General features: G+C 50.1%; 1 protein-coding gene across 1 annotated transcript; it reads left to right on the plus strand.

Moving 5' to 3' along the window:
* RHOU (ras homolog family member U) lies at window positions 1–7,288 on the plus strand. Its single transcript, XM_087776145.1, has 3 exons — window positions 1–334; window positions 1,131–1,189; window positions 4,257–7,288. The coding sequence occupies exons 1-3, from the start codon at window positions 1–3 to the stop codon at window positions 4,710–4,712; spliced, it is 849 nt and encodes a 282-aa protein (XP_087632271.1). The 3' UTR covers window positions 4,713–7,288.
* Window positions 7,289–13,807: the final 6,519 nt, after the last annotated feature.

The raw sequence follows: 13,807 nt of genomic DNA on the forward strand, positions 1-13,807 counted from the left end.
ATGCCGCCGCAGCAGGAGGGCGAGGCGGGCTACATCAGCAAGCCGGTGCCGGGCGGCTGCGAGGTGCCGCCGGTGCCCCCGCGCAGGGTGCGCAGCGGCCGGGCGGCGGCGGCGCTGGGAGCGGCGCTGGGCGGCCGCTGCCGGGCGGCGGGGGCCGGGGCCGGGGCCGCGGCGGGGGCCGGGGCCGGGGCGGGAGCCGGAGCCGAGCCGCGGCGCAGCATCAAGTGCGTGCTGGTGGGGGACGGCGCCGTGGGGAAGACCAGCCTGGTGGTGAGCTACACCACCAACGGGTACCCCACCGAGTACATCCCCACCGCCTTCGACAACTTCTCCGGTAAGGGCTCGCGGGGACCGGGCGGCGGGAGGGGCTGCTGCCGCCGCGGGGAGCGGCGCGTCCCGCCCGTGCTTCCCCCCGCGGCCGCGGCGGGGCTGCTCGGGGCGGCGGGTGTCCGGCTTGGGTTATTTCGCTATTTATTTATCGGGGGGCAGGACCGGGCTCAGGCAGGACCGGAGTTTGCTGGGCTTGCACGGCGGCCAGCGGCGCCGGCTGAGCGCCCGCGCAGCGGGGCCAGGCTGGCCGCCGGTGTCGCGCCCGGCCGTGCGGGCAAAGCCGGGCTTTAATTACGCGCTCCCCGGTCTAAAACTTCCAGCGCTCGGCGAGATGGGAAGCGCCTGGAAGGAAAGCTTAAATATTGCCTTGTCTCACCATGGCGAAGGGGTTGGTTCTGGGGTTTCTCTGCGGTTCAGCGGGGGGCTTTCTGTGTGCCGGGCGTGTCGGAGGTGTACGGGAGGGTAACGGGCGAGGCCCTCTGCAGCAGAAGGGGGGCCCGGCCGGCTCGGGTCGCTCTCCCCGCCGCCGCCGAGGGACAGCGCAGCCGCTGCCCGCCGCGGCTCTTGCGGTGGGATGAGTCGGAAAGCCCTGAAGGGCTTGTGTGTGCCCGAGAGTTGGCGACAGGCTCCCTTCCAGCTCTGTTAGCTTGTTAAATCTAAACTAATTGAAGAGAAGACTAAAAGAGCCGAGGGATGGTAAATCTTCCTTCCTTTCTTTTTTTTTTCTCCCCCCTTAATGGAAAACGTGTAAAGTTGGACTCACTACGCTTTCCCCCCTCCCTCCTCCTTTCTCTCCAAAGCTGTCGTGTCTGTCGATGGCAAGCCGGTGAGACTTCAGCTCTGCGACACAGCTGGTCAGGTCAGTGAAGCCACTTATTTGTTTTAAGTGACAACGGGAGGGGAGAAGTTGTTGCGCAAAGTAGTCCTGCTGATGACTTCATGGATTTGAAAGGACTCCCAGTGTTTGATCATCTTATTAAACTGCTATCGTTTTCGCTGCTGCTTAACCCGCTGCTTTGCCCGGTGCCTGTGGAAGGGTGGGGGACGTACTGTGCCTCCCCGTAGGGGCTGGGCACTGGCTGCTGCTCTGCTGGCTCAAGCTGCTGCTCTGCTTAGCCTGACTAGAAAGGCTGAGTATACTGGGGATTCAAGGGCCACCTGGTTTTCTCTTTGAGCGGTTGTCGCTGTCTTTATTTTTGCTAAGTAACTGCGAGTCTAAGAATTATGGTGTTTGGGATGTATGAATGCAAAGCATCCGCGGCTGTAGGTGTCCGGAGATAGAGACTGTGTTTTTGAAGGGGCAGAAGCTTAAGGGAGGAAAAAGTCCTATTGGGTGCTGTCCGTGGAGGCTTCATATTTGCCATTCCCACCACCCTAAAAAGTGCTGCCGCCCCAAAGCCAAGGTTTGCTGTAGTCTAAGTCCTGAGGGGCCAAGGGTGGCTGAGGCACTCAGCTCCTAGTTTGCGTGACACATAAAAAGAACCCATTTCTTACCACCTTATATTTTCTGCAAGTCCCTGGCTTGTACCACCCTGAGCAGCGTGCAACACTGCTTGCCAGGGGTTGAGTCTGGGTAGCCAAAAGTAGCCAGAAGTATTTCGCTACCTAGCTCATGTTTGAAGGCACTGGGAGTTAGGTTCCTGCGCAGCTTTGTGGATCTGGGTCTACGCCTTCACCAAAACCACGCTGAAAAATCTCAGTGGCCTTAACATACAAACCTATTTAGGTGAATTGTAATTGGGCGTCCTACTTAGGAAAGGGGTTTGAAGGGCTGTGCAGTCCTAGACAGCAGTGCAGGACTCCCATGCGCCCTACAAACCAAAGCTAAAATCCTACAAGCAGCCTTCTGCGGGTAAGGATATGAAGTAGAACAGCAGAACTGTCCCATGATTTCTTGCCCTGCTGAAGGGACGGCGTGGTACCGCAACAGCCTTGGCTGGGTGTGTTTGCATGCAGAGTGTGGCAGGTGAAATTGCCATCGGGTGACAGCCAGTGGACAGGCAGCACCTGTGGAAATGCAACCAGAAGCTGCAGGAGGGACGGGCAGGCCCAGTCACCTCTTGCCTTCGCTGCCGTTAATGGTTAAGATGTTCGCTCTGGCTGCCCCAGTGCAGCTGGAGTGGGTAGAGTCACTCCCTTCAAAATGAAGCGGTTATCTAAATCAACAGAAGTCATCCCAGATGACTAGCTGGATACTTTGGTAAAACAGTGAGATGGCTGCTGAAATCTGCAGCAAGAAAAGCACTCCAGGCAGAGGGAAATTGTATTTCAGCATCTCCAGCCCGAGGAGGTGTAGAGTCCCTGCAGGTCATGCACCTACCATTGAAACTGCAGGAGTGTACTTGGAATATAAAGGGCGCTGTTTCATCCGGATAGAAACCCTTAAGATCTGGGTTTGGCTTTCAACGACATTGAATCGAGCCCTTTGAGGTTTATCACGTAGCAAGAAGAGGCGATTCCATGGCGAGGTGCCTTTCTGTCATTCAGAGCAGCAGCTCGCAGTAAGTGCGGGGCTTCTCTCGAGCCAAGCGGCGAGAGCCTGGTTTCCTCTGAGGCTTAATCTGAGAATCCAGAGAGCTAATGAAGCTTGCTTTCTTGACTCGTGTTTTATAAATCGCTGTCTCTCTCAGAGATACTGCTGGAAGAAATTCATTCAACTAAATGAGACTTCTGAGGCTTCCAGGGGGCTTTAAACTGCGTATCCTGGGCCTCCAGAGGCGTTAAAGCAAAATTTCACATCTCGAAAATTAACATGGGACTTGCAATTCAGCAGTAAACTGCTGGTACCAGAGAGATGTTTTCAGATGTGTGTGTTCTTTGCACTTCCAATTCAGAGCTTTTGAGAACACGGACCATTTTAATTAAAATGTCACTGCCGCTGAGGCAAATCCTACCTGTTCAGGCTGCTAGTGTTACCCTGCTTTTATCCTGCTGTCAGCATAAAAGCAGCCTGCCTGGAGTTAACCCTTGCTTCTTGCCGCATTCTTCGCCGAGGATCAGCACGCCTTTGTTACCGTGAGGTGTTTGGCTTTCTTGTGGCTAGTTCCTGAAGCTGAAAAAGGGCCTTGCTTTGCTGGAGTTTGCACTAAAAGGAGAAAAAAAACAACCAAGAAAGGTAGCGCTGGGAGGCCTGTTTGCAGTTTGTTTGATGTGGCGTGGGTGGGAGGGAAAGGTAAAGCTCTTACTCTATGCCATTGGCATGTTAAGCCTGCACATTGTGAGTCGTTATTGCTGCCATCAGATTTAAATCCCTGGGCACAATGACAGGGAAATTATTCCCATATCCTGTAGGATGTTGTTAAGTAGTCACCAGTTTAAAAGCCGATTCCAGGAAAGGTACGCTTGCTGCCACTTGTCTGCTCTGCTCTTGCCTGTATCTGGAGGTAGGGGTGTTGGCAGAGCAGCTTTGAGGGTGCTCCTCATCAGAGCGGCTCGCTGACTCACCCTGTGAGAGGTGGACCTGTAGAAAGTGCCTTCTCTCTCCCACGCTTCGATGTTTGGCTCGGTCGCTCGTGTGCCGTAACCTGCTTCCCGCGGCGTTGCTCCTTTGCTGAGATAGGGCAGAGGGCCTGTGTGCAAAGAGCGAAGGAAATATTTAAGCACTCGAAACAAGCTGCGGCATTAGTCAGAAAATCTCAGCTACGTGGGGAAGCCACCACCTTCGTCCTGCGTGCCCGACGGTGGCAGAGTGCCTGCTGGCTAGCAGCCGTGAGGCCTCAGGCTGGGTACAGGCAACTTCTGGTTGTAACACAGCTTGTCGGGTGGGCTGGGTGCTCGTGTTGAGGTGCCTCTCGAGATGGCAGCAGCAGGTGATCCTCAGCTTCCCCAAAGATCAGTGGCAGGCCAGAGCTGGGAGCGTATTGGGGCGTCCACCGGGGTTGATGTGCTCTTTCTGTTGGGTGCTAACACGATTTCGTTCCATGCAGGATGAATTTGACAAGCTCAGGCCTCTGTGCTACACCAACACGGACATCTTCTTGCTGTGCTTCAGCGTGGTGAGCCCCTCGTCCTTCCAGAACGTGAGTGAGAAGTGGGTTCCCGAAATCCGATGCCACTGCCCCAAGGCGCCCATTATCCTGGTTGGGACGCAGTCGGACCTCCGGGAGGATGTCAAAGTTCTCATCGAGCTGGACAAGTGCAAGGAAAAGCCGGTCTCGGAGGAGGCTGCGAAGCTCTGTGCCGAGGAAATAAAAGCCGCGTCCTACATCGAGTGCTCTGCTTTGACTCAGAAAAACCTCAAGGAGGTCTTTGATGCGGCCATCGTGGCTGGTATTCAGTACTCGGATACCCAGCAGCAACCAAAGAAATCCAAGTGTAGGACTCCAGACAAGATGAAAAACCTCTCCAAATCCTGGTGGAAAAAATACTGCTGTTTTGTATAGGGATTGCAAGGACCTGAGTGCTGCTCTGAGGAAATCGAATAGAGGCTATATTAGCTGAATTCTCATTCTGTGTTGTCCCGAGTGTATAGTGTAGATCTGTATGTATGTGTATATGTTGCTAGTGGATATCCCAGTTGCTCTTTCGAGGGTGGCAGAAGGATTCTTAGTTAAATAATTGCTATAAATCAGGTCTGGCATCCAGTTTCGTGACTAAAACCTCTTGTTAAGGAAGAAGAGCGCCACGTGTCCATGAGGGTAGAAGGATTTGTCCAAAGGATTCGACTTCTTGTGTTACGAGGTGTACGCGACGGGGAGGAGCACACCCGGGGCCTTTGCTGCCAGGGCTTCACAGGAGGAACGCGCAAGCGACTGTGGAAACGTAGAGCTCTGTACATGGATGGTCAAAGGGAAAAATAACACTGTGCCTCCTAACTGACATTTGTAGCTTTAAAACCCCACTCCTGCTCTCTTCTCCGTGTCTTCCCAAGCCAACGCTCTTAGGGGTTGCTTTAAAAAGGGTATGCGAGAGATGTAATCTATACGCAAATGCCGTGGTTGGAAAGGTCATGAATACACCTTCAGCATGGGGTGAGGGAACCTAATCCCTTACGGAGCTGACATCTCGTTTGTCACCTCCTGACTGTGTGAAAGTCCTTTCTGTCCTCCTTCCCCTGCCCTTCCCAGGAAGCCGCATGGAAGCCCGAGGAACATGACCAAGCTTTAACGCTCTACCTCGAGCAGTGGCGATTTCCTCTGCGTTTTTGCAGACATGACGACAGTTTGTCTATTTCAGCTGAAAGGAATGTAAATGCTGTTGTGTTGTTGGTTTTGGTTTTTTTTGTTTTTTTTTTTTTAATAGATGTAACAAATATCAGTGCAGCACCATGTAAACTACATCTGGTTTTAAGTCTACAGCCAAGAATTTCAGGATGCCCCTCCTTACCTTTTAAGGCTGCTAAACAAATAACAAATCAGGCAGATCAAGATTTATAACAAACTGGAATCTAGAAACTGAGGCTGCTGTGTCCTCTTCATGATACTGTTTCCAACCAAGTTAATGTTTCCCTTCTAAAGGCAGTCGCTTGTGATTGAATCTTGTCCAAGCTCATAGTGGTGAAATTGGCTGAGGCCACCCCGGAAATTTAACTGATAATTTTTTTTTCCCCAGATCAATCCGACAGATTAACTGAAATGTGCCTAAAATGTAGCTGAGTGGTCAACACAGTGCAGAGCTGAGTGTGACCTACTCTCTGACGAAATCTGGTTCCTACTAAACTAAGCCTAATTCCAGCCCCGGTGAGTTCGAGAGACCTGAGGGGTAACGTGACTCTCTGCAAGAATCAGTATTTTAACTTACTCTGCAGAGGACATTTAGTTTGTGCTGTCTGTCTGCTTTTTTATGGCCCTGACTACTTTTCTTTTTCCCTAGATATTTCAAGATCAGATTATATTCTTTTTTTTTTTTTTTCCTTCAGCCATAGCCTTGAAGTGACCTTTTTCATAGTCTTAAACTAAACTGCAGTGACAGAAAGCTGGACCCTTTTTTTCATCAGAAATGAATCAATGCCTGATACAAAGAAGAACTGTGGAAGCCATTTGAGTTGATAAAGCTGACCACAGGTTGCCTCCTGGCCCATTAAAGAAAATGACACTATGTAAATGGATTCTGGGCTGTGTTGGCATAGGCTCCACAGGCTGTATTTTTTTCTCCTCTACAGCGAAATGAGTACAGAATGGGTAATGTTCCATCGCTCAAAACTTGAAAATGGGATGGAAATCTTTACCTAGGGCCTGATTCAATAAAAATGTGTTGGCTTCTGCACTGGAACAGCCTGGAAAAACAGTTTCCATAGCACAGAAGCTGGATGCATTTAACTTGGTTGCATCTGGTTCGTAATGGTTTAATGTTTACTGGTCATGAAGTTAACATCTGAGCCTTTATATTTCTTACTCGAATGCTTTGACAGGATTTCAGATATGCAGTCATACCGTGATCTTGGAGAAAAACATAAAGCCAGATTTCTCTTGGGTGCTTTGCTTCTCTGTAAAATGGTCTCAGTCGATCAAAAATGTGGGTTTGGGGAGGAGACAGGCTTGAATCTGAGCAGCTCACATTTGCAAAAATAACAAAATTTCTTCTGCAAGATCATACTGCTTTGTATCACACCATACTGGAAGCAGTAGGTTATATTTTATAAGCAGCCTGTTTCATAGTCTGGAGTAGCATTACTTTTAAATGTAGCCAGCTGTGACTGTTTCTGAATATGTGATGTATATACAACTTGTTATAGCCCTTTACTAGGTGTATGTAAACTGAGGTCTAATAACTTTACGAATACTGCTCTACACGGGGCTACACAGGGTCTAGGTTTTAGAAATATTACTTTTAAAATCACCAGTATTTTACGAGCGCAAGTGAGGGGGAGATGTCTCTATGTAGTCTATAATCTGATGTGCCTTATAAAAAAAAAAAACCTCTCTTCTGTTTTCTAAGTGTAGGCTATATTCCGAAAGAAATATTTCATGTGAGAATGATATAAATGAGGTATTTGGAAATAAATTCTGACCTGTGCACACATCTGCCTCTGCTGCCCGCTCGGGGAGGCTGGAGGGCAGTCAGTCCCTGGCCGTGCACCGCGCCGATACCTGGCAGGGAGGAGGCAGCCGCGCTGCCAGCCTGGTGCCCTGGGAAAAGGCCTCTGTGGTTAAAAAATACAGACTTTCCCCTGCGCTGCCCCATCCCCAGAGGGCTGGTCTGGGTGGGACGGGTGCGGTGGCCTGGTGCTTCGCCCGCCGGTGGCATGGTGTTTCACCTGCCGCATGTTGTGCCACACGTGCCCTGGGGGAGCCAGAGAGGGCATTTTTGGAAGAGCGGAGTCTGTTCGCCCTTGGCACCAAGAGTCCTGTCACCCCTTTCCCAGGTCCCGTCCCCCGTGATGGGGGCACTGGGGCCAAGGCATGTGAGGCTGGAGGCTGTTCGTGCCCGGCTCCCAGCTGGCCATGGCGCAGGGGCCTTCCGCCCTTCGGAGCTGTGACAGCTGCCCTGGGGCTGTGTTAGCCGAGCGGGAAGCAGCACCTGGACCCCTGGGCATCCCTGCGGAGCTGGGGATCCTGCTACAAAACTGGTCTGGAGAAGGGGTTTTTCTCTGGAGGAGGTTTGTAAACTGTCACTGTTGCATTTGTTTCCCCGGGAGCTGAGTGGAGCAGGCACACGGGGGTGGCATACCGGGATGCCCTCCCATGCCGCCTGCCTCTCGGGTCATAAGGCTGATGTATTTTCAGCCATCAAAGCACACGCTGCCTGCACGAAGCAGAAGAAGGAGATTGACACTGTTCATCTTCCCCATGGTCAGTTCTTCGCTGAAGCGAAGTCTTGCCTTTTCTGCTTCGTTACCCGATATGCCAGGGACTGCCAGGAGGCTTGTTCACCTGGTCGTGCCTGCAGCACAGCGACCCTGCCCGAGTGCCCGACCCACCAGCAGGCTCCTTTCTGGTGAGTACCTGGTGATCAAACACCACTGCCGTTGCTGGTGCCTTTGAAGAACCACTTCCACTAGGTTTATGCACTGGGTGGTGTGAAGTTGGGGTGTGCTCGCTGGAGACCGAGTCACCCCACAGCTGCACGCTGGCTTGGCAGGAAAAGGGGCTGCACTAACTGAGAGCACAGAACCTGCTGTTGCTGAACTCCTGCACAAAAATCCCTCTGCTACCTGTGGGACGTAGCTTTCCTGCTGAGGCGGGCTGCTGTCTTATGCATCCTGACCTCTGGATGAGGCTAAGGCAGTCCAGGTCATCCTTTACGCCAGGGTAACGTTGTGCATGTGTGTGCTGCTGTGATCAAAAGGCTCCTTCAGCTGCCCTGCTTGAGATACTGGATGGGCTGGCAGCTGAGGCTGATAAGAGCATATTGAAGTAAGCCCGCTGCATGTAAGGTTTTCCAGGAACGCTGAAATCGCTGCTACTTTGTGATGGATGGAAGTTCCCAAGGGAGGATTTTGTTTTCTTTCGTATCAAATTAAAGTGGTCTAGGAAAAATCAATCTTTTTTTTGTTTTCATGGAAAAAAATGTCACCTTTACCATTTTTCCCCATGTATTCTGTGCATTGGATGACTCTAGGCTATGACTGAGGGTTGACTAGAGCTGAGACATTGACAAATGTGGCATTCAGACCCAGCTGGGAGAGGCTATCACTAAGGAAACTTCACCACAATCTTACTTCGCTTTTTGTTTTCTTCCTAGACATCAGTTACTGACCACAGGGAGGGAGAGACTGCTGCAAGAGATGTTCTTTTTGTACGACTACATGCAGCTGACTGAATATTGTCATATGTATTATGCTTAAACGTTGAACCTCTCTGAAGCATGTGAGTGCCCTTACGACTGAGCAACTTTTCTGAGCTCTAATAGATAACCGATATGCTCAGAGGTTTGTACAGAAGAGACCTCTGTCAACTTCTGCCTTTAGTGTTGCCCTGGCATGCAGCAAGGTAGGGAGAGGGGAAAAACAACTACTCAGGAAAAAATGAGATGTTATAAAGCTCAGAAGAACTGGCAAAGCGACTGCTGGGCAATGGGGAAACTACTTTTACCTACTTTAGGCATAAGTAGATTAAAAGCCCAATTAGAGAAATGCATGGGGAAATGCACAGCCCCGAGGAGGGCTGTTAGGTACAAAAATACAGCCTTTTCTTTAGGAAGTCTCAAAGCTGTGGATAGCTGGAAGCTGGGAGGAAATATCACTGCACACTATAAGGAAAAAACTCTGTGTTTGCTCGGTTCTTATACTCTCTCCCCAAGCATCCATGCTGGCTGGGGACAGGATGTGGGATGAGGTGGACTTTTGGCATCAACCAGCATGGCCATCCTAATGTATTTAATGTTTTTGAAAGAGCAGGATGGGTTTCAGGCCAACAGCAGGGCCCCAAGATCCAATAAGGCCTTCTGAAGCTATAGCTTCCCACATTGCTGGCAGCCAGTGGGAAGATGTAACGTGATGAGGGCTGTTCATTACCCATTTAGCGCAGTCCTCTATGGTATAAACTGAGGAACAAGCAGTTGTGTAATCCAATGAATTTTACCATCTGAGGCAGAGTATTCTTCAGCGCTACTGATTTATTTTCCCACTCTGTTTTAACAGGATGGATAAATCAGTGATATGTATGAAAAAAGGCATAAAGCCCCAGCTTGGGCCAGCTTTTTTAATTCAGACCCAGCTTTTTTAATTCAGCAAGGGAAATGTGTCTAGAGGAGGAAGTGTAAGGAGCAGCCCTGCTGATCGGCAGGGGACCGCACCCATCTGGGCAGCTCCTCTGGCTCTCCAGCACAGAGCAAGGAGAGCTGCCGCGGGCACCGATTTGGATGCCAGCGGTGGGTGCAAGAGTGTCACCAGGTGTCTGTTGTTCTTTAGGGCTGTGCGTTTTAGGTCCGATCCTGATCTTATTATTTGGGGGGTGAAAGAGGAATCATTTCACTGAGGTCAGCAGAGATGCAGACCTGTAAAGCTTTATGTAGCATGAAAAAGACTCAAGCAGGGATCCCTGTTAAGCTCCTGGCGTTGCAGGTGTGCTTGTAGTGGCATTGCCTGTATATGGCTCTTTTCCCCTAACTTCACTGGGAGGGATGAATATTAAGCCTCTACTGCTGCTCAGAGTTTTGCTGCTCTTGGTGGTCCCCTGGGTCCAGGCCACCTACTTCAAGTCCCCTGTAAATCTTAGCCTGCCATTTCTGTGCATAAGCATTAATTACCCAAACGAGCTAGTTTCAGTCTCTGCCTCACAGAGTCACGTAGGAGTCCTTTGGTTATTGATCATCAGAGGACAGGCTTAGTCACTTGGCTTATGCAATCCCAACTCAACACCTCCTGCAAATTATTTTACTCACCCTTTCTAAAAATTGTGTTGTCATCACCAATCTCCCCATGTACCTGTCTGAATCTTCTGACTCCTGGTCTGCAATTTATTCAGTTAACTTCAAACATCTTTTTAAAATCCTTCTCTCTGGGACGGTAATTTTAGCAGCAGTGGCCTAATGGGGTTAGTATGGATGGGATAAATATGACATGGGATAAAGCAGGGTCCTTGTCCAGACAGCTGCTACTTTTCCTATCATGGTGGGATGTCCCTGGCCATGTGCGTGCTGTGGACCCTTTGTGGTCACCTCGTTTGTGTCCCTGATGCCGGCCCCTGTGGTGGTGCTACTTGTTAACGATGGCAGAAAACAAGTTCCAGGCGGAAATGTGACTTTTATGTTTCACATTTCCATTTTCAAGTTGCTGATGGAGTGAGAGCTGCATGCACGGAGCCCTGTCTTTTGTCCTGGCAGGCACTTGGTCTTCCATGGTTCAGCGGGGGCAATAACACCATGAAACAGCTGCACTGCTTCCCTCTGCCTCACTACACCTTGTAGTCTTTCGGCGGAGGAACGCCGAACAAGATTTATCCGAGGGCAGTGCTTGAACAATAGCCTCCCCCCAGTCATCCTGTCTTTCCACGGCCGCCTCTCCCCCTGCGTTCCCCTCTCTACAGGCAATTTTCTCATTTATTTTTAATTCAAAACGGCGTGTTGCCCGAAGCCCGGTGCTCAGCATTTTTCTGCTCCCTGTATCCCATTCTTCCATCTTTTGAGCTCAGTCATGGCCTTTCCACATTTTAATTACAAGCTCAGCAGGCTTCAGGCTTCGCTGTTCCTCAGGGCTGAGAAAAAACGCTCCTATTTCTCTCCCCTCATTTTCGTAATCTGCCACAACCCACCTGGGTGAATCTGGGGAGAATACGGGCAGAGTATCGCAGAGCAAAGACTAAAGATTGGGCGGCGATAGCAAGGGGGTAAAGCCTCTCCCGCTGCTTGTTGTTGTGGTGGTGATAAGGCAGCACCGAATGCCTGTGCGCGGGGCAGCTGTTGACATCTCGGGGAGAGGGCGCCTGTATCTGCTGGGCTACAGGCAGAGCCCTGGCCATTTTCAAAGGGCTTTGAAGTACCCTCTGACAACCTCCTCTGGGAGATAAGAGATTGCAGGGAGAGGAAGGCGTTCCTGGAAACAGTTTCGGCAGCACGTATGTTTATGTAGGCTGGGTAACCCAGGAGGAGGCCAAAACCTGGGCCGCTGACACCCGAGAGGATACGCAGGGATTCAAGCAGAAAATGCAAAGTAATGTGAAACCTCAGGTTTTTAAAGTTTAAATCAGTAATTTTTCTAGCATCTGACTCAGGCTTGCAGTTGTACAAGGCAGACATTGGTGGGTACATCCCTGCCTGGTCCTTTCAGTATCTGCATGGAGCTGTTATTCGTGAATTTGCCTTCTCCCTCGCCGATGCCGTCTGCCCATGCAGCTGCCCAGGACAGCCAGCCCCAGAGGTCCCACACCCACCGTGTGAAGAAGTATTTGTTTTTATTTGTTTTAAACTGAGCTCCCCTTCGTTCCATCACGTGCCTTTAGCTCCAGCATCGCAGGCGGTGGTGAAGAGCAGTTTACAGGTAAATCGGTGGCCAGGTGACCAGGTAAATGACAGTGCGACTTGATCTGCTGCCTTCTCTGTTTCGTAAACCACCGTCATATTTGCTTCTTTCCTCCCCAGCTGGAGAATCCCAGCCTTTTTAGTGTCTCCTCATAGGATAGTCACTCCATCCCCTCGATCATTTCAGTTGCCGTCCCTCTGGGTCTCCCCTAACCCCACCATCCCACTCCTGAGGGGCAGAAAGCAGAGCTGCGGGCAAAGTCTATGCCCCATGTTTTGTTCTTCAGCACTCTTCCTGGTAAACCCAGCATTTTATTGATGGTGTTTCAACAAGCTTTGGCATTGGAACTTGTCAAAAACTTTCTGGAAATCCAGCCATATCATGTCCTTGGGACCCCCATTACCTCCAAGCTTGCCTTCACCCCTTACAACTGCAGCAGCTTTCCAGAAGGATTTCCCTTCAGAGAAGGGAGGCTGGCACTTTCCCAACAGACCATATTGTCCATGTGGTCCATTATGTTACTCTTTATTGTAGCATCTACCCTCCATGTGAACATATGGGAAATAGTCTTTGTTGTGAGAGCGGTACAGCTCTGGGAAGGAGGAACTGCCCAGGGGTTCCTCTGATCCAAATTTTTCTATGGATCTGTGATCTTACCAAGGATGAAAGTCAAGCGACTGCTTTCTTCATCATCCCTTCCATCTGGAGGACACAGATAGTGAAAATTTCCTGTTGCACCAGAGTACTATAAGGCTCCACTAGGCCAAGATTTTTAGTTGTGACACAAGTTTTTGGCCACTTTGGTGGGTAGTTCACGAGGGATTGTTCAACAGGTTTGCTGATCACTGACCCATCGGAAAGCAAGTCCCTTTATCGTTATTCCAGGTCTGATTGCACAAATCCCCAGTTGCATTTTGCCCTTAGGAGGGCACAAATGCTTGAGGTGCCTGAGGTAAGAGGCAGAGCAGCAGCGCAAAGTAATATTCTCCTGCCAAAGTGCTTTGAGAAAGGGGTCTCCATGTCCTTTAAAGTATAACTTAAAACTGATTTTGACTCAGTGGACAAATATTTTGTGCAGAATGTGTCACTTGCCCAGTTAGAATGGAAACTCAGTAATTTTTATCAAAATGACATTGAAAATGTTCCCATAATACATTTGGCTGTGAAAGGCACTTGTGCAAATGTAATGTTTGTAGTGGGGTCACAGAGATCAGATTTGGCCTAGTAATTTTAAAATATTCCTAATTTTCTGGGAGATTGTGATCCTAGGATTTCAGCAATATACATCTGCTGTTGCTTGACTTCAGGCAATGGGGAGACTTGATATACTGTTACTCCAGGCTGGGAAAAAGTGGAGTGTGATATTATTATAACTGCTACCTTTAGCAGGAAAACGCCAAAGAAGCAAGCAGGTTGGACTCTAACCTAATTTTTAAAGAGGTGAAACTCCCCCTTGTCGCATAGGGAGCTTACTGTCAGGATGCGAGGTGCAGCCTGTAGAGATGATCAGGCATTTTATTCCTGTGACTCCTGAGAAGCAACTGTTACATTCAATGCTTTTGGGAGCAGCAACATCAAAATAATGATGAGAAACGGACAGGAGGCACTTGGCAAGCCTGATGACAGAAGGATGCCTGG

This window comes from Nipponia nippon, unplaced genomic scaffold (genome assembly GCF_047370975.1).
Source record: "Nipponia nippon isolate SJK-2023a ecotype South Korea unplaced genomic scaffold, ASM4737097v1 scaffold_4, whole genome shotgun sequence".
Lineage (NCBI taxonomy): Eukaryota > Metazoa > Chordata > Aves > Pelecaniformes > Threskiornithidae > Nipponia > Nipponia nippon.

Bases quoted from the DNA above. Each gene is read 5' to 3' on its own strand.
- RHOU (XM_087776145.1), top strand. From the start codon at position 1: ATGCCGCCGCAGCAGGAGGGCGAGGCGGGCTACATCAGCAAGCCGGTG. The intron at 335-1,130 runs GTAAGGGCTCGC...TTCTCTCCAAAG, and splicing joins CGCCTTCGACAACTTCTCCG to CTGTCGTGTCTGTCGATGGC. The intron at 1,190-4,256 runs GTCAGTGAAGCC...CGTTCCATGCAG, and splicing joins TCTGCGACACAGCTGGTCAG to GATGAATTTGACAAGCTCAG.